The 27,043-nt window shown below is 44.1% G+C and overlaps 1 protein-coding gene across 1 annotated transcript in view; it reads right to left on the reverse strand.

Annotated features, from left to right (window-relative positions):
• The window catches only part of LOC122805771 (synaptonemal complex protein 1-like), a 5,909,626-nt gene that overhangs the window by 3,075,506 nt on the left and 2,807,077 nt on the right, over positions 1-27,043 (reverse strand). Inside the window, exon 13 of the mRNA XM_044076039.1 lies at positions 12,834-12,937. Coding sequence (XP_043931974.1) covers positions 12,834-12,937 — 104 coding nt within the window. The remainder of the gene's footprint in view (positions 1-12,833; positions 12,938-27,043) is intronic.

Here is a 27,043-nt window from a genome sequence, read left to right on the forward strand (position 1 = left end):
GGGGAGCTGACTCATGACCCACATGATAATGGGAAATCGCTGCCATTTGCACCTTTACCGTGGAAGAACTGGCCCCCTGATGAAAGAGGTCTGTTAAGAAGTCCAGTACCGCAGACATTGGTGCAGAAAAAGGATCAATATTGTTCTGAATCGCCCAAATAGAAAACCTTTTCCATTTGCTCCGGTAAACCTTCCTAGTGGAAGGTTTATGAGCAGCCACTAAAATGGCCTTAACTGGTGACGAGATACCGGGAGTCCTAATCAAGGATGGAACTGGAGCAGCCAGGCTGTCAATCTCAAGGTGTGTAGATTCGGAATCGGGAGCCCTTGAGGATGGGAAATGAGATCCGGGATCGGATCTAGAATCCAGGGCGGATTCACTTTGTGAGACCATACATAAGGGAACCAAGGTTGACGAGGCCAGAATGGGGCAATGAGAATCATTCTGCTCCCCAAACTGTTGGCTTTCTGCAAGAGCCTCTGCATCAGAGGTAGTGGAGGATAAGCATAAAGGAGACCGGGAGGCCAAGCATGCACCAGTGCGTCTCTCGGGGATTCCCCAGGTGGGGGAAGCAGAGCGAAGAAACTGTTGCATTTGGCGTTTGAGTGAGAAGCAAAAAGATCGCAACAGGGTTGCCCCCAGATGGCAAAAATCTTTTTCGCTACCAGAGGATTGAGAGACCATTCATGAGGAGAAAGAATGGTGCGACTGAGCATGTCCGCAAGGATGTTGGATCTTCCCGGAATGTGCGTTGCTACAAGAAAGCGTTTGGTGGAGATTGCCCATTCCCAGACTCTCATGGCCTCTCGACAAAGGGGATAGGACCTGGTACCCCCCTGCTTGTTGATGTACCAGACTACTGACATGTTGTCCATCTGGATCGCAATAGTCCCTGCAGGGAGAAGGCTGTGAAGTGCTTGCAATGCTAAGAGCACCGCCCTCATCTCCAGGACATTTATATGCAACGAGGTCTCTGAACTGTTCCACGTGCCTTGGACAATCTTGCCCGCAGAATACCCCCCCCCCACCCGAGGCGAGAAGCGTCCGTGGTCACCGTGGCTAGGGGGAATGTTGCACAAAAGGGTCTCCCTGCTAGGAGCTCCGGTGACTGGAGCCACCAAAACAGGAAGTCCCTGCATGCCTTGCTGATAGCTATCGGGCTGTTGAGAGAAGAGAGTTGCGGAGACCACTGGACCTGTTGGGTCCATTGAAGAACCCGCATGTGTAAGCGAGCATGGAGAAGAAGTGGAATACCTGCTGCCATTGAACCCAGGGCCCTCAGGACCGAAGCCGCCATCGGAAACGGTTGCAGGACTGCTGTGACATGACACTTCAGGCTGAACAGCCGATCTGGAGTGAGGAAGGCCCGCACTGATCTTGTGTCCAGCCTTCCTCCTATGAAATCTATAAGTTGTGTGGGATGCAGTAAAGATTTTTCCATGTTTATGGTGATGCCCAGCCTCGGAGATACAAAGAGGAAATAGTCTCTGGCTGAGCAAAGTAGATGCCTTGATGATGCCGTGAGGAGCCAGTCGTCCAGGTACGGAAAGACCTGTATTCCCTGGAGTCTCAGGTGGGCCGCTACCACTGCTAGTACCTTGGTGAACACCCTGGGGGCAGAGGTGAGACCAAAGGGAAGGACCCTGAACTGGTAGTGGCTGGCTCCCAGCCAGAAGCGAGGGAACCTCCTGGACCGTCTGTCCATCCGAATGTGGTAGTACGCGTCCTTGAGGTCGATAGAGCACATCCAATCGTTCTCCCGCAAAAGGGGGGGGTATAGATTGTAGAGTGACCATCTGGAATTTTTGCTTGGTTACAGACAGGTTCAGCAGGGAAAGGTCTAAGATCGGTCTTAAGTCCCCCGTTTTCTTTGGCACCAAGAAGAACCTGGAGTAAAACCCTGATCCGGTCTGATCTCGGGGGACACTCTGGATGGCTCTTTTTTCTAACAGCTGCTTGATTTCGACAGCTGCCGCCTCCCTTTGGTCGGGTGGTACATCGGGGAGGCTTCGGGATCTGGGGATTTTGCTCAGGGGAATGGCATAACCTCTGGATATCACACGAAGCACCCAACGGTCTGACGTGATTGACTCCCAAGATGTCAGGTGCCTCGAAAAACGCCCCCCGACTGCCTCCAGAGATGGACAGCCGAGCAACCCTTCAGGGATGTTGCGTGGCTCTGTCAGAGAAAGGTTCTCTGGACGCAAAGCTCCTAGGAGCCCCTCTGCCTCTAGGACGGCGACCTCCCTGTCCTCCTCTGCCACGGAAGGACTGGTTGTCCGGAGCAGGTTGGGATTGCTGCGACTTCCGGAACCACATCTTCTTCTGTCCCTTTTGGTTCTTCGAGAAGGACCTCTGGGGAGCTGAGAAGCGGACTCCGATGGCAGACAGCGTCTTCCCATCCTTCTCGCTCTGGACTAACGTTTCGCGAACAGTTTTGCCAAACAGGGCAGAACCATAGGTAAAGAGAGGAAAGCCTAAAACACACACACAACTAGAAAAAGGAGTAAAACTCTAAAGTTTTCCTGTCAAAAACGTATCTGAACAATTTGCTGCCAGGAGCTCGAGGAATCCGTTGCTACTTGAAACGCGGCAAACGAAATCTGAGGTCAGTTAGGGCTTGGCAGGGGATTATGGGTAGAGGGAGGAGCTAGGAGCTCGGATCCTAAGCTTTTGAAATGCCGGCTCGGATCCGAAGTCGGATCCGAAACCCACAGGTTGCAGACAAATGAAGTCTGCCTACTTCAGATCTCATGTTTAATAAAATTTTTATGGTATCCCAAAAAGAACTAGCTCTAACTCATCACATTACACACTGGAAACAAGGAGGATTGAACTACCCAGAAATAGAAACATATATAAAAGCATCTGTGCTTAAAACTACAATAGACTGGATAAACCCAAATTATTTTGCCAACTGGAAAGAATTAACAACAGCTATATTAAATGAATTTAATCTGTTAAAAAAAATAATAGTAGACAAATGAAACAAACCCTGGTACATACTATGCATAAGTATACAATATAATATAACAAAACCTTCTAAAACAACACTGATTAATTACATCAATTCATTTAGGAAACTTATCAATGCAAACATAGATCTAAAACTTTGGTTTAACCCCATTTACCATCAGAAACAATAACCTCCTGGGAACAAAATGGATTATTATGCTGGTTTCAATGCTCTTGTTTGTCTTTCAGCTTTTTCCCGGTAAGGGGTTGCCACAGCGGAACTCCGGTCCGCTAATGACTAGCAGTAGATTTTTACGAAACGCCGAGGTGCCAGCTCGACACCCAACCTTCAATGAAGGCATGCCCCTTTACGCACGCATGTCTTTTGAACGCTACCCAACCGCGGGGAGGACATGCAGACTCCACACAGAAGGCACTCCCAAGCCAAGCCGAGAATCAAACGGGAGAACCTCTTGCTGTGAGGTAACAATGCTACCGCCGTACCACTGTGACAATAAATTAAATGTTTTAAATATACATATGATAAAAACTGCTTACAATATTCCAACACAAGACTTGTTAACCTTACAAAGCTTTCTAATGTACACTCGTGATTTATGCAGATTAATTAATAATTCCTCATTTAAAGATATTCCAAATCTAATAAGTTTTCTGTATGAATTTATATATAATTGGTGTGAAAAGAAAAATTCCATTTCAAATCTATATAAAGAGTTAATAACATATAAAACAATTCCCAAATCATCATACTGGCAGTTCTTAACAAAAGGTCAGTCATTGCAGTTAAAAGTAACATTTTACTATCAGTTAATTACACCTCTAACACACAGTACTGGAAAATATTTAACTGGAAATACTTACATAGAGCATTTTTAACACCAGACAGAATTAAAGAGATCAGTACTACTAAAAATGTTTTTTGCTGGAGGTGTAAAAAATAAAGCAGACTGGATTCACGTTTTTTATGAATGTAATACAATTAAATCCTATTAGAATTGAATCCATCATTTTTTACAAGCTTTATTTAATGAATCCTTTATCTTAAATAAAATATTGATAATACTAAATGTAAATGAAGGTCCCTACCTGAATAAGACAAATATGTACTTGTTATGGACAATACTTGCTATATCTAGGAAATGTGTAACCAGAAGGTGGAATTCAAATACACCCCCGACCTTGGAAGAATTCTACACTTTACTGAAGACAACTGCATTGATGGAAATAAAAATCAAAGAACTACAAATCTATCCCAGGCCATTGGTAAATAATCCTTGGAAGAAAGTTATATCTTTGTTGGACACTCTGCAATAATCAATATTGTATCTCTGTTAACTGATCTGTTAATTCTATATTTAATAACATACAGCGTATATAATTGAAAGTCAGGCTAGTGTAAATATTGTATATAGTTGTTTAAAATGATATTTAAAAATATTATGTAAATGTTATTTTAATTGAAAATAAAAAAAAATATTTGAGAAAAAAAAAAGAAAAGATAAAACACTCTGTTTAAATGACTAAATAAGCTACTATGCTATTTTAACAGCTATAAATTTGAGAAAAATAAAGTTATTCACTGGCCAGAGTTGGTGAACGTCCGATCAAGTTGCAGTGGCAAACGAGATCTCGGGGAAGATTAGGGTGCATCATGGGATAGGGAGTTGGCCTCAAGCTGATTGAAGACCTTGAGCTTTTGCAGTTAGCCGAGTCAGAGCCGAACTCATCAGTAAGAATGAACAGCAAGATAGAACAACTTCACATCAACACTTAACAAAAAGAAAAATCCTTGGTATCCCTCGAAGTCTCAGAAAACCCAGTATGAAACCTATACTGGGTCAATAACAAACCAAGAAGTCTTTTAAACAGTGGGGCAGTTTTCTGAGTTCTAGTATGCTTTTCATGGAGCAATAATAATTAAGCCCTGGGTTTTTAAAAGAGCTCAGATTTCAGCTGCCAGAGTAGTTTACGTTTTTCTAAAAGATTAGTCTAAAAAGACTGATGTGGGACTGATTAATGCTGACATTACATGCTAATACTATACATGCTAATAATGTTATAAACAAATATCAAACACTGTGAATATTTTACAATGAAAATAATTGACACTGGTGTTGTTTTCTGATACTCTTGGGTGCACTTTCACTCATTCAAACTGTTTTCTTAGTTAGATGGCACACTTGAAAAGATCCTCAGGGCTGTAATGCTTTATTTTTAACATTTTTCACTGTTATTTCCTCCTTAGCAATTACAACTATGGTTTTCAGCCTATTTAGGTGTTCACTTGTAGATTTCTACACATGTTCATTAATATTATGATATGATTTTTTTTACACACAAAGTATTTTTTGGTACAAAAGTGATCTTTATTAAAAGTGTTTCTGTTTATAAGTATTAATATTTATTCTGATAGATGTCTAGTGGTAGATCTTTTTGTTAGTCATTTTTTTAGTGAGTTAGCTTCTTAATTAATAAACTTTGGATTACTGGGTTAGTCTTAATAAGCTGTTCTTATATTAGATATTTTAATTTGTCTCTAGCTTTTTAGTTTCAGTTCTAATGTAGCACAGTCCCAGTTTACGCTATGGTGTTAAGGGGGACTTGGTTAAATGAATGAGTTTAATGCTTTTATTGCTCTTAACAGAACCACCCTCTGTAACCACTCCCTTGCTCCAAATAATCTGATTATATATAAATATTGAATGTTTTTGATGCTTTTCATTATACTCAACTAGGATCACTTGTTTGTGTTTCAATAATGGATATATAGAAGTTATGTCCTTACCATAACGTTCCATGTTAGTTGTCTTCTTCTCGCCTTCTTTCTTGCTGGATGGGTTCGGAGCCGACCTCGGCTCCGACTCGGCCACTCTAAAGCTCGAGAGTTGGTTCCACCGGCTCGAGGCTCCCCTTATATCCCACAATGCTAGGCGTGAATTACCTCAGATCTCGTTTGTGAGCTAGGCCCAGCTAATAATATAACCAGAAAAACTGGAAAAAGAGAATCCACCTCTATAAACAAAGGGGAAAAGGAAAGGTGACCTAAAACCTGATCTAGGAAAATATGCACAGCAGAGCATATACCTATAGCAAAGAGGTGGTAGAAAGAGAGGTCACAATCAAACTCCTCTAGGTCTGTCCAGGCCAGGGGGAAGGAGGGTGGGACACAAGAAAGAAGGCGAGAAGAAGACAACTAACATGGAACGTTATGGTAAGGACATAACTTCTATATGTTAAGTTGTCTATCTCGCCTTCATTCTTGCTGGATGGGACCGCGTCCCTAGCACCTTGTCCCGGGTGGCCTAACGGAACAGACTCTTGAGAACAGTGGAACCAAAGTTAGCTCTATGCCTAGAAGCTAAATCCAACTTATAATGAGAAATGAAAGTGTGAGGAGTAGCCCAAGTAGCCGCTGCACAAATGGTGTCAATAGGCAGTCTGTCTTGGAAGGCTATAGAAGTAGCCAAAGCTCTGGTAGAATGGGCTTTAGGTTTGTTAGGCAGCTTTTGGTGTCTAATTTCATAAACAAGGGAAATCAGAGATGTTAGCCATCTAGATAATGATACCTTTGAAACTGAAAGTCCCTTTCTGCCTTCTGCATAAGAGACAAACAGCTGGTCAGATTTTCTGAATTGTTTGGTTCTATCCAAATAGTACCTTAACTGACGATGAACATCTAGCCAATGCAATTTTTGTTCAGACCTGTTAGAATATTCTGGAAAAAACACAGGAAGGTCAATGCTTTGATTTAGGTTAGACGCCGAGGCTATCTTAGGTAAAAAAGACGGGTTGGTTCGTAAAGATACCCTGTCCTTATGGAACAACAGATAAGGAGGTCGACAGCTGAGTGCATGAAGTTCTGAAACTCTTCTAGCTGAAGTAATGGCTACCAGAAAGAGTGTCTTCCATGATAGCAATTTTAAAGAACAGGAGGCTGCAGGTTCGAAAGGGGAAAGAATCAAAGAACTAAGAACTAAATTTAGGTCCCAAGGAGGAGGAGGATTTCTTATAGGAGGTCTGAGTAGAAAAACTCCTTTCAAAAGGCTTTGCAAAGCTTGTGGGACATTATGGCAGACTCTGAAATGCCCACATGAAAGTTAGAAATAGCTGCCAATTGAACTTTAAGAGTAGAAGGAGATGAACCTGCATGGAAGAGTTCAGCTAGAAAATCAAGGACCATTTGGATGGAAGCAGTGAAAGGATCTATGTCCCTTCCTTGAGCCTAATAGGCGAAACGTTTCCACTTACTCAAATAAATCTTTCGAGTGGAAGATTTATGGGAAGCTATCAAAATATCTCGGACAGAGTGAGATATTTGAGGAAGCCTGGCTAAAGTTGGAATTGGAGGAACCAAGCAGTGAGGTTCAGAGAGGGAAGGGAGCGATGAAATTGACCCGACTGATGGATCAAAAGATCTGGAACTAGGTCCAGATGCCAAGGTCGCTCCAACAGAAAATGATGTAGAAAGGGGAACCAAACCTGTCGAGGCCAGTAAGGAGCAATGAGGATCAACGAGGCCTTCTGAGCGATAGCTTTCTGTATCACTTGAGAGATTAGTGGGAAGGGAGGAAATGCATACAGAAGTCCCCGGGGCCAAACTTGGACTAGAGCGTCTCTGCTGGGCTGGGCTGGTAAAGGGAATAGGGTGAAAAAATCTCTGCACTTGATGTTTTGGAGAGTAGCAAAAAGGTCGCAGCAAGGCTGACCCCACTTGAAAAAAATTTCTCTCACAACAGAGTCTTTCAGAGACCACTCGTGAGGCATGAGGATAGCTCTGCTCAACTTGTCCGCGATTTGATTGGACTTCCCGGGGATGTGCGTTGCTATCAGAAACCGCTGAGAAGAAATCGCCCATTGCCACAGTCTGAGAGCTTCTCGACACAGGGGGTAGGACCTGGTTCCGCCTTGTTTGTTGATATACCACACTACAGACATATTGTCCGTCTGGATTGCTATCGTTCCCAAGGGAAGAGAGTCTTGAAGGGCTTGCAACGCTAAAAGCACTGCTCTCATCTCTAGAACATTTATGTGCAAGTGGCATTCGTCTGGTTGCCATGTGCCCTGGACAGTTCTGCCCTGATAATGCCCCCACCCGATCAGGGAGGCGTCCGTTGTCAGAGTAGCAACCGGAGGGGAAGGGACAAAGGGTCTTCCCAATAAGAGCTGAGGGGAAGACATCCACCACAGAAGATGATTTCTGCATGTTTCCGTAATCATGATGGTGTGGGACATCGGAAGTTGCTGGTATGACCATTGCGTGAAGAGCATCCACTGAAGGATTCTCATGTGGAATCTGGCTAATGGAAGCAGAGGTATGGCAGCCGCTATAATCCCCAACACTTTCAGAACTAACCTGGCTTTGATTCTGTTGCTGCTGAAGAGGAGCGAGACCAGTTTGTGTATGTCTGTTATTCTCTGATCTGTTAGTCTCAGACATGTTGACTGTGTCTAGATTTGCGCCTATAAAGGTAATAGTACGACAAGGCGACAAAACAGACTTTTCGCAATTTATTGAAATGCCTAAATTTTGACAAATGCGAAAGGTGTAGTCCCTGGCCAATAGAAGAAGATGCTTGGTGGGAGCTGTGAGGAGCCAGTCGTCCAAATATGGAAACACCTGGAATCCTTGACGTCTCAGGTGAGAAGCTACCACTGCCATGCATTTGGTAAACACCCGGGGGGCAGTGGTGAGACCAAAGGGCAGGGCCCTGAATTGAAAATGACTGGTTCCCAGCCTGAAGCGGAGGAATCTTCTGGAGCGTCTGTTCATTTTTATGTGATAGTACGCATCCTGAAGATCTATAGAGCACATCCAGTTTCCTTTTCCCAATAGGGGAAGGATGGACTGCAGCGTGACCATCCGAAATCTTGTTTTCTTGACTGACTTGTTCAAGATACTGAGATCCAAACTTGGTCTCCAGTCCCTGTTTTCTTTGGAACTTAAAAGAACCTTGAGTAGATTCCGGATCCTTGCTGGTCTGCTGGAACTGGCTGAATTGCTCTTTTTGCAAGCAGCTTTGAAATTTCCAAAGCTGCAAGATCCCTTTGAGCGGTGGAACATCTGGAAGGGATTTTTTGATTGGTTTGGAATGCGAACAAAGGGAATGGAATAGCCTTCGTAAATGATGGACTGTACCCATTTGTCTTGAGTCAGGGATAGCCAGGCTTCTGGGTACAGTGACAATCTTCCCCCGACTGCCTCCGAAGGGGGGCAGTCGGGCAACACCTCAGGGATGCAGAAAGGGCTTATCAGAGAAGGCTTCTCGATTGCCCTGGTTCTGTGGACCCCCTGCCTCTAGGGCGGCGTCTACCATTGTTGTTCCCCTCTGCCTCTGGCGGGAACCGACTCTGTGCGTCAGGCTAAGTCCCTTGAGATTGTTTATGGAACCACATTTTCCCACTTTTCTGGCCTTTGGGGTAAGGCCTAGAAGGAGTAGAAAACGGACTCCGACGGCAGAAAGAGTCTTGCCATCTGTCTCGCACCTAGTCAAGGTTTCTTTCACTTGAGGACCAAAAAGAGATGATCCATCAAACGGGGAATTAGTGAATGACGTTTTAAAGGGGTCCGCAAAGTTGCATAGCCGCATCCAGGCATGCCTACGTAAGGCCACACCTGTCCCTGCGGCCCTGCTCGCTCCATCAGCCGCATAAGAGAGGAGGCGCATGGAGGAGTTAGCTATGGAGTTCAGGGTAGCCAGCTGAGTGTTCATCTTGTCTTGAAAACCCGCAGCCGTAGGATCCTTCAACATGTCACTCACTTCTTTGATCAAGTCCCTTTGAAGACGAGTAAAATGGCATAGGTAGTTCAGCGAACGCATTGCAAAGGTCGCTGACGAGAACATCCGCTTCCCGTACCTGTCCATGGACCTAGATTCCTTGTTAGGTGGATGGACAGGCACTGAAGGATCAGCTAGTTCCTTCTTAGTGGCAGCAGCAACCACCATAGCATCCACAGAAACTTCTTTTGTCAGAAACTGTTTATCTGCTGGTGCTGTAATGAATTTTGAGGGTCTCCTGGGAGTGGGGTCCACTGAATCAAGAGCCATCCATGCCTTTTTTGCTACCACCTGCATGAGGGGGTCAAAGGGGGGAGACACCCAGGAGGTGGAAGGACGAGAGCCAAACGCCTCAAGGTACACAGATTCATCCTCCGAAGGGTTGAGGACTGGCCAATTTCCCCTCTGCTTAAGGATTTCTAGAATGTCTGCAAATGAGACATCTTCAGAAGGGGAACGGGGGGAACCCTCGGAATCCTCTAAATCTGTGTCAGAGGTGACGGACTCAGGTGAGTCTATGTGTTTCCTCTTACACTTTCTCTTCCGAGGGGGCTCTTCTGCCAAATCAGGAGAGGCCTCGGAAGAGGATGAGATCCCCACAGGGGATTCCTGAGGAGCTGTCTCTCTGCGGTCCGGGATAAGGGAGTGAGTCGACTTGACCTGAGGCACCGAAGAGGGAGGGGCGGACGGAGCCGACTGTGGAGTAGAACCAGGTTCTAACACACTCCGCATGACCTCGAACGCACCCCTGTCAGGCAGAGCCAGAGGTCCCCGCTCCGAAAAGCTAAAAACCTCCCTCGGCACCGACAGTGATGGCTCCGAGGCCTATGTCGGAGCCGAACTCACCAGCTCCGAAGCCCCGAGAGGGAGAGCGGGGTCGGACAAGGGTCCGATGCCACTCACCCCCTCGGAGCCGACGATGGAAGTCCGGCGCCGAGATTCTTCTAAGGAAGAAATCGGAGCCGACGATGGAGCCGAAGACAATTGTATCGGCTCCGACGCTACCACAGTCTCGGTTCAACGCCTGCCCGAGCTCAACGGAGTCAGAGGAGGAACATAATGAGGGACAGGGGCAGGCATCGACTGATGAGTCGGGCTCTGAAGCATTTGGGCCAGTGCCTCGGACTTAAGAAGTCGACTCACTACCCTCTGAAGGTCATGGTCCGACAGCCTCGATGACCTAGAGGAGTGAGATCTATGGCTCCGTTCAGACAGCAGAGGAGATGCTGGAGCCGAATGAACGGAGCCAAGGGATGGTGACCTAGACCTCTTTCTAGATGTCGGTTCCGAAGGTCTGGTCGGAACCGACACAGGAATTTCCAATACCTCGGCTCCAGCCGGAGCCGAGGAAACCACAGAAACTGTAGACTGAGACTCATCGGCTCCAGCCGGAGCCGATGTAGATGGAGGTTTCATAGCCTTAGGTCTCGGCTCAGAAGCTGGAGCCGAGGACCTAGAAGCCTTGGAGGGCTTTCCCGAAGAGACAGTAAGGGAACCCTCAGGCTTGAGTAAACCTCTCAGAATCAGTTTGTTTTTTCTTTCCTGCAGGACCCTGGGGCTGAAGCCGTGGCATACAGCACAGGAGTCCTGCAGGTGCAAAGGCCCCAGGTAGACACAAGAAGTGTGACCGTCTGTCAGAGACATTTTCTGACAGCACGAGTCACACTTCTTGAAGCCTGAGACCTTTGAGTCTTTAGACATTTTAGAAAAGTGTAATCACACACACCCAGTCAAACACACTGATTACACCCTATCCTATTTTAAACTCAAAAAATAAAACAAACTACCAAAGTTTTAAATTCTGAGAAAAAACACACACACACCACTAGGGGATGGAAGAAAGAAGGCCTAAAGGCCCGAGGGAAGAACTTATAAGTTCTTGTGGAAAAGAATGGGATTTTAGAGAGAAAGGGGGGGGAAATCCACTAAACTAAGGGAAACAAGTGTTAAAATTAAAATTAAAGGGGTTTAAGTATACTAACTTTAATCCAAAGTTACTCACCAAGAAGCCGGTAGAAACCAAACACCTCGATCGCTGTAGATGGAGATCTGAGGTAATTCACGCCTAGCATTGTGGGATATAAGGGGAGCCTCGAGCCGGTGGAACCAACTCTCGAGCTTTAGAGTGGCCGAGTCGGAGTCGAGGTCGGCTCCGAACCCATCCAGCAAGAATGAAGGCGAGATAGACAACTTAACATTCTATGTTTAACTTAATTGTGGACTACCTGCTATTTTCTATTTTATTTTGTAGTATGTATTTTACAGTTCAATTTCTATTAGTGAACTAGGTGCATAACGTAATTCAAGGAGTGAACTTCACACTCTCCACCCTGTGAAGTTTCTTCTTGATTTAAAAAAAACAACACTTAGCTGCTAGAGAGTAGCTGGCACCACGTCTTTCGCTTTCAAGCAGGAAATGAGATCTGAGGTTATTGGGGTTGGTGCATTATGGGTATCTGAATTAGCTCGAGAGTTTTCTGGTTGCCACAAGCTTTTGCAATGGCTGAGTTGGATTGGAGAGAATGGATCTGAACCCATAAGTTGAGGATATAATGAAAATTGACAACATCAGTTTTACTGTTTAAAATAGCTGAAAGGTTGATGCAGAATGTCTGAACAATTAAGAGGGAGGTTTATTAAAGAACAGAAAGGAGTTTACATAGAGGAAATCAAACTTTTCTTACTTTCAGAAGTAACAATAATAACAAACTCTCCAAGAGAAGGATCCCACATCTGTTTGCGATGGCAGCAAACAAGATCTGAGGCACTGGGGATGGACTAGGGCATTATGGGTAGAGAGAGGAGCTCAAGAGTTGGATCCAAAGTCTGAAGTATGTGGCCGAGTCGAATTAGAGGACTGGATGTCTAACCCATTCATTGAGGAAGAATGAAAAGGACATCAGATCAATTCTTTAAATGCAAAATTTTGCATGTCTTGTCTAACTGGCAGTTAAGATCCTCATCTCAGATTCAAAATTAGTAACAGCAAGTAGACCAATGACAGAAAAAAATCAACCACAATATTAAAAGCCAAATGTGCAGGAAATATTTTTCAAGATAAAAATGTTCAGACTGCATACTTCTCAGATTCAAGTTCTTCTTTCAGTTCTTTAACGTTATCTGAATAGCCTTTTTGTTTTCTGGCAGCTGCAACCAGTTGCTCCTGTAGTTCTTGTATCTGATTCTTAAATAAAATAAAATAAAATAAAACATTAATTTATATGTGCAAATCAAAATGCTTTGACATTTCCAACTTAAACAAAGATTATTATAGCTATTCTGAACACAAACAAAGTACTGTTTCTTTTAATATGTCTATTAACTTTTCAATAAAGGAGAAGTCATAAGCATTTAACTCAGCTTCAATGACATCTAACAATCTTTCATCCAAAAGATTGATTAATTAAATATTCCAGATCATGAAACAATATTGGAGTAATGAAAGAAGCGCATGAAGAAGCAAAAAGAAGATGAGAGTTATTGGTCCTATATCAAATCCATAACACAATTCGTCATTATAGCTTATAATTCTTTGAACTGGTACAAGTAACATAGTGCTTGATAAAAGGAAAAGGAACCTCCAATAACATACAAGACTTTCAAGAATATGACACAAAGTACTTTAGATGAAGAATGCAACAAATTACTATTATGTTAGGCATTTACCACAACAAACTGTGATAGCCCTCTTACAAAAAGTGACATACCAAGAAAATGCAGGTCTATGAAGAACTCATCCTAACAGTAGCTATTTAAAAGAAGTTATGTACTCACCATAACATTCCATCTGTGTTGTCAATTTTCATTCTACCTCAACAATTTGATTCAGCTCTGACCCTCGGATCTGACTTAGCCATTATTTTCAGCTCATTGCTGCTAACCAGCTCTCAAGCTCCTCCCTTACCCATAATGCTCTATCCCCTAACATACCTGAAATCTTATTTTCTGGCTTACAGGATAAACAAAAATATTATCATCATGTTAAAAACAAAAAAAAAAAACACATCTGGAGCTTAAAATAAGGAACAGTGGTTTCATTACAAGGTCTTGCTCTTCCAGAATTCATTAGTTCAAAGGCAGGAGGTTGGTGGGAGGGGAGTCGAGGAAGAATGAAAATGGACAACACAGACGGAACATTATGATGAGTACATAACTTTTTTATATGATGTTGTTAATTTTCATTTATTCCTCAACAATTGAAACAGACTCCCCAGCTACATGAAATCCTGGGAGGACACTAAGGAAGGGTATTCCTGAGCACAGTTGAGCCGAATGCTGCTCTTCCCCTCGAGCTCAGATCCAATTTGTAATAAGTAATAAAGGTATGAGGATTAGCCCAAGTAGCAGCTGCATATACATTGTCCATGGAAGCCCTGGATAAATAAACTGAAGACGTTGCCATGGACCTGGCTGAATGAGCTCTTAAAGGTTCTGGTAAGGAAAGGCCAAATTTGTTATAGTGGCTCTGGTAAGGAAAGGCCAAATTTGTTATAGACAAAGGATATACAATCAGTTAGCCATCTAGCCAACATTACCTTTGTGACTGGCTTGCCTAATTTGGAATCTGTAAAGGAAACAAACAAGCAATTGATCTGTTTTTCTAAAATTTTTTGTTCTATGAAATTCTACTCAATTGTCTGTGAATGTCCAGCGTGTAACATATATTCATCTTTTTTGTAAAATCTGGAAAGAAAACTGCAAAATTAATAGAGTGGTTAATGTTTGATTCTGTTAGCACCTTAGGAAAGAAGGTAGGATTAGTGTGTAAAGCCACCCTGTCCTTAATGCATACTAAGTAAGGAGGTTTAGAAAACAGTGCTTGAAATTCTGTCAGTCTTCTAGCAGAAGTGATGGCTACCAAAATATATTCATCATAGTCAAAAATTTTGACTGGCATTTAGCTGCTAGTTTGAAAGGTGAATAAATTAAAGCCTGTAATACCAGATGTAAGTCCCATGGCAGAGTTGGATTCTTATAGGGGGGGGTCTCAAAAGAAGGGTACCTCTCAAAAAGCTTTATAAAGTTGAGATGAAGCCAAGGAAAGAGTTTTAAATCCCCACATGCAAATTAGAAATGGCAGCTGGTTGTACTCTAGTAGTTGAGGAGTTGGCTTTTTCGTTGAAAATTGTTGCTACAAATTCAAGGACACAATGTACTGGTGCTGTAAAAGGGTCAGCAATTTTCTGCTGCATCCAAAAACCAAATCTCTTCCAGTTTTATAAAACTTCCTTGTGGATGCCTTGTGGAAAGACAAAAGCATATGACAAACAGGGGAAGAGAACGTATGTTGCCTGGCTATCAATGGAAGTGGAGAAACCATGCGATCAGCTTTAGGTTTGAGATATCTTTATGCCTGTCCGGTGACACAGAAGGTCTGGAATTGGATCCAGACTCAAAGGATGGTAGACTGGGTGAGCCCAAAGGGAGGGGAACCAAATGAGTCAAGGACAGTAAGGGGCAATGAGGATGACTTTCCTCTTCAACTGGGATGCTTTCTGCAGATCCCCCCAGTGGAGGGATTAGGGCAAAGTGCCTGCAACACACTTCTTGTTTAAGGGAGAAGCAAATAGGTAGAAGCAAACAGGTCGTAGCATGATGGGCCTCACTGCTGAAAAATCATTTCTGCCACTTTCTTGTTAAGAGACCACTCGTGATGTAGCAGAATGGACGTACTCAACTTGTCCGCTATCACACTGGATTTCCCTGGAATGTGCACTGCTATCAGAAATCAGTTGGATGAGATCACCCAGAGCTTCTTTTTAGGAGGTTCTATCACATCCAAGGATGGGAATAAGGATCCAGATGAACCTGAATGCTTTCCAGAAAGCTCCTTTTGTTTAAGTTTGGGGGGTTCAGCCCCAGAGCATCAGAGAAGGAGGAAGGTAGCAAGCCTTTTAGAATCAGCTTGTTTTTCCTGTCAGCGATGGCCCAAGTATTAAAGGACTTGCAAATTTTTCAATCCATTTGAAGATGTTCAGGGCCTAGGCAACAGACGGAGAAAGCATTAGCGCCCAAAAGTAGTAATGTGCAACCAGATTTCTGACATTTTTTAAATCCTGAAGGCTTTTCAGATATATTGATAACAAAATTCAGGAAAAGAACAAAAAAACTTTTTTTTTCACAGTAAAGAGAAGGAAGAGAGATACAAACAATGGGATCAAGAATACACTCAACATGGTGAAAAGGGGAAGAAAGGTATATCAACAATAACAAGAAATGTACAGAAATGTAGGAAAGGGAGGTAAAGCAGAGAACTACAAGAGAAATAATATATATAAAAAATATAAAGATATAAGGGTATGAATACGATAAAATTCAACTTATCTCTGAAATAACCAACACTAAGCTCGAGAGCTCACAGTGACCACATCTGAACGTGAAAGCAGCAAACGAGATCTGGGGTATGTTAGGGGATAGGGCATTACATGTAAGGGAAGAGCTCAAGAAGTTGTTAGTGGCCACAAGCTGAAAATAATGGCTAAGTTGGATCCAAACCCAACTGTTGAAGAATGAATGAAAATGGACAACATCGGATCAGAGTTTTGCAGCAGTATATTTTTGGACTTCATACTCACTGATATTAGTCATAATCTGTTGTTTTATCTGGCAGTTATATGTTTCTGGTATGAAATAGTGTGCCTTGCTTTGGTATGCTGTCATTTTTACAAGATGGCAACCACACCATAGTGTACAAAACAGTGCGAATATAGGAGGTAATTGACCACTCTATTATTATGAAGCATTGTAATGGATTTAGCAAACATAAAGGTTTATAATTTAGGCACATTTTATTTTGCAAATATTACTGTGAAGGCTGCCAGCCCAGCTAGCAGGAATGTAAATAATTCTATGTCATTTGTGAATAGTAATATGATTTGTATGCTTGTCTTACAAATGTAAGACAACTTTTAGTTATGTACTTACCATAACTTTAGATGTATGGGATCCATCTCGCCTACATTCTGTACTGATGGGTTCGGAGCCGATCCTCGGCTCCGACTCGGCACGCTATACTATAGAATGAAGTCTCTTATTGGCTGAGCTATCCCACATCCCAGGATACACCACCACTGCTTCCCCAGATCTTGTTTGTCCGCACACATGCACACACACATAGACTGTTGATATAATATTGCCAGGTATTTCAAGAGAGGAAACAGTTGAACTCGGACCGTCCAGTCTCTTCTGATCTCCAAGGCAGGGGGAAGGAGGGTGGTTTATTAGGAATGTAGGCGGGATGGATCCCATACATCTAAAGTTATGGTAAGTACATAACTAAAAGATGTAACGTGATCCTATCTCGCCTACATTCTGTACTGACGGGACAGCGTCCCTAGCACCTGATTCCTGGGTGGCTCACTGGAAAACACTCCTGAGAACTGTGGAACCGAAGGAAGCTCACCCCCGAGATGCCACGTCCAATTTGTAATGAGAAATAAAGGTGTGAGGAGAAGACCATGTAGCCGCCGCACAAATGTCACTAATAGCAAGCTTGGAATGAAAGGCTGCTGAAGTAGCCATAGCCCTGGTAGAATGAGCTTTCACTGTAGCTATAAGCTCTTTGTTAGAAATGAAGTAAGTATGACTGATACAGTCTCTGATCCACTTGGCAATAGTGACTTTCGTGACGGATTTGCCCAATTTATTGTCCGAAAAGGACACAAACAACTGATCTGCTTTTCCTGCTTGATGCGTCCTATCCAAATAGAAGCGTAATTGTCTGTGGACATCCAAGGTGTGAAAGATATACTCTGCTCTGTTTGAATACTTCGGGAAGAAAACTGGAAGTTCCAGTGATTGTTGCAGACAAAAATTAGAACAAACCTTAGGAACAAAGGATGGGTTCGGTCTGAGGGATACTCTATCCTTGTGAAAAACCAGGTATGGTGGTTTGACACACAGGGCTTGAAGTTCTGAAACTCGCCTGGCTGATGTAATTGCAACTAATAAAGCAGTCTTCCAAGAAAGAAATTTTAAGTTACAAGTTGCTGCCGGTTCAAAGGGGGAAGAGGTTAAAGCACCTAACACCACATTAAGGTCCCACGGTGGAGCGGGATGAGATATCGGGGGCCGTAGCAGCCCAGCACCTTTCATGAAGGCTTTACACAACTTGTTGCTCATCAAAGGTGGTTCTATGCACTCGTGAAAATTGGAAATAGCCGCCAATTGAACTTTGATGGTAGAGACCGAACAACCTTGGTTGAACAGAGAAGCTAAAACTTCAGAACCTCTGACACCGGGGCTGTCATGGGGTCTAAGCCCCGGAGTTGGGCCCAAATAGCAAATCTCTTCCATTTGCTGCTATACATTTTCTTAGTAGAAGTCTTGTGGGCCGAGGACAAGATATGTATGACTTCCGGGTCCAAAGCATGGTTCCTGACTATGGTCGGAAGAGGAGGAGCCAAGCTGCTAACTTCAACGAGTGAAGGGACTGATGTAACTGTCCCGACTGATGGGTCAAGAGATCCGGAACTTGGTCCAGGAACCATGGACCGTCCAATGCATATTTGCGAAGAAAGGGAAACCAGACTTGATGAGGCCAGTATGGGGCAACTAGAATCATTTTGCTCTCCAAGCGAATCGCCTTCTGGATCACCTTGGGAAGAAGGGGAACCGGTGGAAAGGCGTATAGCAGACCGGTGGGCCAAGCTTGGACTAGGGCGTCCTTGGGAATCTCCCCCGGAACTGGGGTGAGAGAGAAGAACTGTTGGCATTTTGTGTTGAGGGGGGTTGCGAATAGGTCGCAACAAGGAGTTCCCCATCTCCTGAAAATCTGAGTTACCACTCTGTCATTCAGAGACCACTCGTGAGGGGAGAGAATAGTTCTGCTCAGTTTGTCGGCTATCACACTGGATCTCCCTGGAATGTGTGTTGCTACCAGAAAACGTTTGGTTGCAATCGCCCAATCCCATACCTTCATGGCCTCTCTGCAAAGGGGGTAGGATCTGGTCCCTCCTTGCTTGTTCAGGTACCAGACCACCAACATGTTGTCGGACTGAATGGCAATCGTGCCCTGGGTTAGGTAAATGTGTAGTGCTTGCAACGATAGAAACACCGCCCTCATTTCCGGTATGTTGATGTGGAGGAGACTCTCGTCGGAGTGCCACTTGCCTTGGACTGACCTGCCCAGGTAATGTCCCCCCCACCCCGTCTGGGAGGCGTCCGTAGTCAATGTGGCCACTGGGGGTGGTGGAACGAAGGGTCGCCCCTGATCCAGGTTGGAGGAAAAGCCACCAACGAAGGTCCTGTTTGCACGTCTCTGTGATCAGAATGTGGTGACTGAGTGGGAGATCCTGATAAGACCACTGGACTGACAGGAGCCACTGGAGAATTCTCATATGTAACCTTGCTAAGGGGACTAGGAGAACGGTGGCCGACATGGAACCTAACAGTTGTAGGACCATTCTCGCTGGGGCTCGATGTCTGAGGAGTAAAGCTTGAACTTGAGACTGTAGTGTTTCTATCCTCTCTGCAGGAAGATAGACACGCATTTGCTTTGAGTCTATCTCTGCTCCGATAAACCGAATGCGCTGAGATGGCAGCAACACGGACTTTGTCCAATTGAAGGTGATTCCTAGGGAGTTGCCTAGAGATATAGTGGCTGCTAGATTTTGCAAGAGTAGACGCCTGGAGGTGGCAGTTAGGAGCCAGTCGTCTAGGTATGGAAACACTTGGAATCCTAGACTTCTCAGGTGAGCAGTCACCACCGCCAAACATTTGGCGAACACCCTGGGGGCTGTGGTGAGACCAAAGGGCAGTGCACGGAACTGAAAATGACTGTCTCCCAGGCTGAAGCGCAAGTGTCTCCTGGACGCCTGATCTATCAGGATGTGATAATAGGCGTCCTTCAGATCTATGGAGCACATCCAAACACCTTTCTCCAGCAGCGGGAGAATGGATTGCAAGGTGACCATCTGGAACTTGGACTTTTTCACTGATCGATATAGCTTGCTGAGATCCAAAATGGGCCTCAAGTCCCCGGTCTTTTTTGGCACCAAAAAGAATCTTGAGTAAGTCCCTAATCCGGTCTGGCCTGTGGGAACAGGTTGGATGACTCCTTTTTGAAGCAGCTTTGATATTTCGATGGCTGCAAGATCCCGTTGACTGGGTGGCGGGTCCGGGATTCTTTGGGATGGAGGGGGGGTTGAGAAAAAGGGATGGTGTAACCTCCGGCGATGATTCAGAGCACCCATCGGTCCTGAGTGATACTCTCCCAGGCCTTTAGGTGCTTCGAAAAATGACCCCCGACTGGCTCCGGAGCTGCACAGTCGGGCACTCCTTCAGGGATGCTGGAAGGTTGAGGAGCCACGAAAGGACTCGCGGTCTCCAGTGTTGCGGGGGCCTCCGCCGCCTCTGGGACGGCGTCTTCCTGAAAAATTTCCCCCTCCTCTGCCTCTAGAAGGGGGATCGCTCTGCTGCGAAGAGTAAGGCTTTTGAGATTTACGGAACCACATCTTCCCCCCTCTTCTAGCCTTGGGATAAGGCCTGAAGGGAGTGGAAAACCGTGCCCCTACGGCAGTTAAAGTCTTACCCTCTTGTTCGCAGCGAGTCAAGGTGCCCTTTACCTTGGGTCCAAACAGAGAGGACCCATTAAAGGGAGCATCGGCAAAGGAAGACTTAAAGGCCTCCGCAAAATGACACAGGCGGAGCCAGGCTTGTCTCCGTAGAGCAACGCCTGTTCCCGCCACTCTGCTCGCCCCCTCGGCTGCATATGAAATGAGCCTCATGGACGAGTTCGATAACGATGATAGGGTAGCCAGCTGAGAGTTAACCGTCTGGGCCAACTGCTCAGGTAAGTTACCAGAGAGGGTATCTGAAAGTTCCTTGACCAGATCCCTCTGAAGTCTGGTGAAGTGCGTCAAATAATTCAGATACCTTAAAGTAAAGGTTGCTGAAGTAAGGGTGCGCTTCCGTGCGATCCATGCTCCTAGACTCTTTATTAGGAGGATGGATGGACGTTGAAGCCTCTGCCACATCTTGTTGGGTAGCAGATGCCACCACCAGGGCATCTACAGCCACACCTTTGGAGAGAAAATCCTTTTCAGGGGGTGCTGAGAGAAATTTATTGGGGCGAGCTGGCACCGGTTCCACAGAATCCGGGTGTTCCCACGCCCTTCGAGAGATCAAATCCAGGAGCTCATCGAAGGGCGGAGACACCCAGGAGGCGGAGGGCTGAGCCCCGAAGGCCTTGAGGAATACCGACTCCTCAGCGGAAGGGGGTTTGGACTGCCAGTCGCCTCGTTGCTTCAGGATCTCCAAAATGTCCGCAAAGGAGACATCATCCGAGGATGACTTGGGGGACCCCTCCGCATCATCGAGGTTGGTGTCCGAGGTGAGAGACTCATCAGGGGAGTCGACGTGCTTCCTCTTGCACTGTCTCTTCCTCGGAGGTTCCTCCGAAGACGCTTCGGAGGGACTTTCAGGAAGGAGGGAACCCCCCGATGGGGGTGGCCTCAGGCCCCAGGGCTCCGCTGTCTTGAGACAGGGGGACTCCAAAGGAACCAGTCTCCATGCCAAGGGAAGGTGACGGTGAGATGGTGGAGGTGGCCAAAGAAGATTTGGCCAAAGCACTCCTCATGGCCCTGAAGGCGGGACCCCAGAGTCCTGGAAAAGTCCAACCCCCGAGGCCACAACAGTAGACGGCACTCCCGCAGCCGACGCACTGAGAGGGAGGCTCGGAACCGAAAACATCGGTCCCGAAGCGTCACCCCCGGGGCCGACAGAGGAGGTCCATGTACCGAACTCCGACCCGAAGGGCGGGGTTGGAGTAAGGGTCGGAACCGACCCGAAAACCTCCACCGGCTCCACCAGCACCGACTCCAATGGCACCGAGGCTGTTGGAGGAGGAACCAAGACAACAGGGTGGGCAACCGGCTCCGGAGCCGACTGGGCTGGAGCCGAAATCAACTTTTGAAAGACCGGAGACTGAAATAGCCTTTGAAGCACCCTGTCTATGTCCGAATCTGACATTCTCGAAGACCGAGAAGAGATCGAACGAGCTCGAGTCGACTTCTCTGCCGGTTCCAAAGGACTGGGGGACTGGCTCCGAATAGTCTCGATAAATATCGGTGCCGAGGGAGACTCCACAATCATTGCAATTTCCCTCGGAGCCAAAGTGGACTTCGGCGCCGAAGGGGAAGAGTCTGAGCGGGCAACTCTCATCGGCTCCGAAGACAGTGGAGCCGATGAAGGTGACCCGCCTCTCGAAGCTCTAGCCGTCGACTCCGAAGCCAGAGGAGTCGAGACTGGAGGCATCGAGGCATACCGTTCCCCCCTCGGCTCCGAAGTCCGTGGAGCCGATGGAGAAGCCTGCCGAGATTTCTTTGTAGCTGGTTCCGACGGGCTGGTCGGAGCCGACGATTTCTTCTTCTTTGAAGGTGAAGAGGAAGAAGATAAAGCCTCCTCAAAGGAAGGGGTGATAAGCCCTTTTAAAATCAATTTATTTTTCCTCTCTTGGAGGACACGGGAGGAAAAAGCGTGACAAACGCTGCATGACTCTTGAAGATGCTTAGGGCCTAAACAATAAATGCACAAAGAGTGGTCGTCCGTAATGGACATTTTGTAACTGCATTTAGAGCATTTTTTGAATCCTGATGGTCTGTGCTCTTTCGACATGTTGACACACAAATCACTACCACAGAAAAATTCTTTTAAATACAATAATAAAGAAATACGTAAACTGAGGACAAGGCCCCTCTAACTTAAACGGGATCACTTGACCCAAAACTAGACAACTCTATCACAGAAAGACTCACACTAAGAAGCTTTAACAACGCGCGAGGGCAAGGCCCCTCTAACTTAAACGGGATCCTTTCCCTCAAACTAAGACAATTTTACCACAAAAAAAAGTCAAATCTCAGTCACACAACAACGAATAGCTGTTAAAACAGCTTTTGGGTAGATAAGAGAAAATTTCTGACAGAAATTTTTAAGTAATAAGCACTTAGCTCAGCCAAGTCCGAGACCACGTCTTTGCTGTAGAAGCGGCAAACGAGATCTGGGGAAGCAGTGGTGGTGCATCCTGGGATGTGGGATAGCTCAGCCAATAAGAGACTTCATTCTTTAGTATAGCATGCCGAGTCGGAGCCGAGGATTGGCTCCGAAACCATCAGTACAGAATGTAGGCGAGATAGGATCACATTACATCTATATGTTATGTGTATATTAAACTACTGGTGCAGAAGTATGTGTTGAACTGTATGTTCTGTACTGAGCTTCAAGAATGTAACCACAGTGTACCCTGATGGAAAAGAGCAGAAATGTGTATAAACTATATGCCTATGCAAATGTATGTTTTGATGGTAAAGGCTGGAACATACAGAGTTAACTTGCAAAACCTCAAGAAAATAAGTTTAGATTGTTTACGATTCTGTTATCTCTGTTTCAGCTCACTGCAGACACACTGTCTACAGTTGTAGGTTTTCCTATTGTCTGGAAACAGAGATAATTACAAGTTTCAAATGTAAACGTGTGTAACTGTTTTACAACTTCCAGTCCTAGGCAAGCTTCTAAGAGATAAGTATTTTTCACAGAGAAATGTTAAATTCTGTTCGTATCTGTTAGCCTGGGAACTAAAGGTGGAGGTGAGAAGAATGATGTAATTTGAGATAACCCAGCAGAAATGTTTGAAAGTAATTTAAGAACAATCTCAGAGAGTGAGTCTGGGCATTTTGTATTTTTCTTTGCATCTGACAACATTCTCTCATCAGCACTTCTTGCCTTGCTCTGTAAGTAAGGCTTAGATCACAGTACTTCTCATAGAGATAGATAGGAATATAGTAAGACTGGTATAGATGTTTTCTGTATTTATGTGAGACTGTCCTGCTATGTTGTTTTAAAATATTTCCTGTGATTCTGAATTCTGTTGCCACTGTGTTGAGTTACTGAGTATTGTCTTGTGCTTTTATTATTTATTAAATATATTTAAACCTTTTTAATTGTGGCTGGTTTGTTCAAAGATATTTAAGCTCTTAGAGTACTATGTATATGGGGACACTGTACAGGCTACTCTTAAATAGCCTTGCAAGTTTGGTCACACTTACCATTTGGATAACAGTAATATAACACAGTAGAATTGGTCATCCTTTGGGAAGGGCCTTATAGTAACTGATAAAGAGCTGGTTGGTGGTAGTGATAACTACCTTTTAGTCTGGACAGAAGGGGGCATAGCTAGTGAACCTGTGCCAGCCTTCCCCAGGAGTGTCTGCGTGTTTGTATATAAATCAAATCTCAAAGAGTGTGTGTGTGTGTGTGTGTGTGTATCAGCTACTTGGGCAGGGACACGAAGCACCGGTTGGACAGAGAGGGTGCTGGAGGTTTTGGTTTGACCACTCGGCTGAGATCTTAACCCTATAGCTGTGCCAGTGGGGATTCTTATTGGGGATCTGGAGAGAGAGGGAGAACCCAGACCCAAACTGACTGTGATCTCTGTGTACTCTTAAGGGAAATTGTACTTTACTGTGTGTGTGTACTTGTCATTCTCCCAATGTGCTCGTCCCTCACTGGTGCTAGTGGTGAAGATTGAGGCTCCTTGATTACTGGGCCAGTTCAGGGGCGTCACAATTACTGACACAAAAAAAGGAGTTTTCAAGGAGATGAACATTAGGTTGAAAGAAATAACTAGGTAAACAGAAATTAAAGTCACCTTTTCTTTTGTGAAACGTGAGTGTCAAACATGGGCAAAGAACATTTTTGAGAATGGCCTTAACTCTAGGGAATGCTGACACTTTGGAATGACTAACGCCTGCTGCAATTGCAAAAATGCATACATGAATTAAGGAATAAGACAATTCTCTCTTAAAAAATGATTTATATAATTTAGTAATTCTGAAATTCATCAAGCTTTGGAGCAAGTAAAAGCTGCTGTGCATATCCTTACAATAACTATAAAGTTTCAAGGGTATCTAGTCCAGTAGATCTTAATTTCATAGAAATCATTCAAAAGATAGTGTCACTGTTGTCAGCGGTATTATTTCAACCAGCTGGAACAGCTGTCACATTCCCTGGTACACCTACATCATCAGCATTGCCAAGAAGTACATAAGTGTGTACAGGTGCTTGTTCCGTTCACTTTTTTCCACAGGAAAACACTGAAAAAGTTTTGAAAAAAAGGTGGAAATATTCTTCTTTTTATTCACTGGGGAAAGATGGTGGGTTGCAGATATGACAGAGGAAATAACCCTAAATGATCTGGAATTGCAAAAGAAATCCAAATAAGCAAAATTTAATGGAACTCACTATAAAAGTTGGACCTTTGAGAATAACTCTGGCTGCAGTAATAATTAGCGCTGATGCTGCAGACATCACAGATAGAGGGCAAATGAAATTTACACACTGCCACTCCCCAAACTTAGCTTCCATAATATACTGCTCAAATTGAAGAATCCAGATTCTGTCAGAGAAAGGCACACAAGAAGAAAGACAGCAGGATTTATATTCATAGACCCAGCATTATGTTATGTATCCATAACATTTTCTGTCTAGTTTTAAACAAACTGAACAGTCCTTCTGGGTCTTATGGGGACATACCCTTGATAACTGTTGTCTGAAAGGAAGATCTTAATCTAGATGTCACATTAAACTTGTAATGTTTAGCAACTGTGTTTAGAGGTGACCATGTAGTAGGCAAATGAATGTTATCCAGGGATGCCTTAAAGATCAAAGCTATAGTTCTAGAAGCAGTTCTGGTGAAATCTGCTTTAAAACATTAGTGCACAATTTTTCATATTTGCAATAACACTTGCCTCTTCTAATATTATCATACCTCTCTAAATAATGATATGCTGCTATCCATGTAGCAGAAGACATCTCAGTCATTATAGTGATATCTTATTCAAGAAGCTCTGCTAAGCATAATTCCATTTTTCCATTCATAATTTCACTTTGTAAACTGCTTATTGAACTAAATGTTGTAGCATATTTTTGCATCTGTAAGTATGACATTTTATAGCATATCCTTGTATTTGTCAATATTTTTAAATTTCTTATGTAATCCTATTCACCCAGGCTGTGCCTGCAAATGGTCCACTGAGATAAGTGCATTACCCCAACAGAACTCAAAGTAACTGGGAAGTCATTCAGAAAATGTTTAATAAATATTTTACATTTGTGCTTCTCAGAGAAAGATGCAAACAGTTGATCAGCCTTCTATGTATAACTAGTGTGCAGTCTTCAGAGTACATGAGTGGTCTGCAAGCATCCATACACAGTGAAGATACTTTCCTTGATTAAAATTCTGTGAGAACACTGGAAAATGAGTTCAGTAATTTAAATTAGTCTCTACGGCTAGATAAGGCATGAAAGATGGACTGATATCTTGTAAAATCTTTTGTGAAATACAAGATATGAAAAAGTCAAAGATACAGCTTACAGAACAGAGATTCACCTGACTGAAGTATAAATAACATATTTCAAGACAATTTTTACAACTCTATTTGAAGAGCAAATGTATCATAAGAAAAGTCTTCCAAACCCTATTGCAATGCTGAGGGCTTGATGTTTTGACCCACATGCAAATCAGAGACAGATCTCAAAAGGACCTCTGATGGATAGGCAGCTAAGTCCAAAGAATTCTGAAAGGTACTGATGGGACAACAGACTGCGGTAAGGAAAAAGGTTTTACTACATCTTGGTGGGATGAAATAAGCAAATGTTCACTTTGGTAAAAATGAGCCAGGTCAACTCTTGTTTTCTCCTAGGGGAGACATCCCCCCTGTTGTGGGATACTTCACTCGCACTTCCCCTCTCCCTGTCAATATCAAGTCTAAAAAGAGACTTAATTGAAGAAAGGGAGAAAAGAAAAGTGGGTAGTTATGGCTCATTTTTGCTGAAATGACCATTCACTCCTTTAAGATTCACTGAGCATACTTCTCAAGCGTACCTCATTATGAGGAAGATTCCTCATTTTGAGTTTTAAAAACTCCATGTTCCTTATTCTTCCACATTGAAAGGGTCTGTCACACATTCAATGTTAATCTTTTTTAACTGATATCCATGATAAATAATACTGAATCATATTAATTCATCAAAGGGGATGTTTTATAGGTATAAAGTAATGCATGTTAACTATCCTGTGAGAGTTCCAGTTGAAATTGTTTGTAAGCTATTAGTAAGTGTTCCACATTTTGTCTATTTGTTCCACATTCTGGGGATGGAATGTTGAGAGCTATGTTGATGAGTCAGCAAGAAGAACAGTCAACTACATTCCTAGCACAAGCCCAAACTATTTCACTTGTCCTTGTCCATTTGTTGTGCAGAAAGACACTGTAAAGATTTAATAACAGAACCCATC

This window comes from Protopterus annectens, chromosome 7.part0, assembly GCF_019279795.1.
Source record: "Protopterus annectens isolate FY-2018-M chromosome 7.part0, PAN1.0, whole genome shotgun sequence".
Lineage (NCBI taxonomy): Eukaryota > Metazoa > Chordata > Ceratodontiformes > Protopteridae > Protopterus > Protopterus annectens.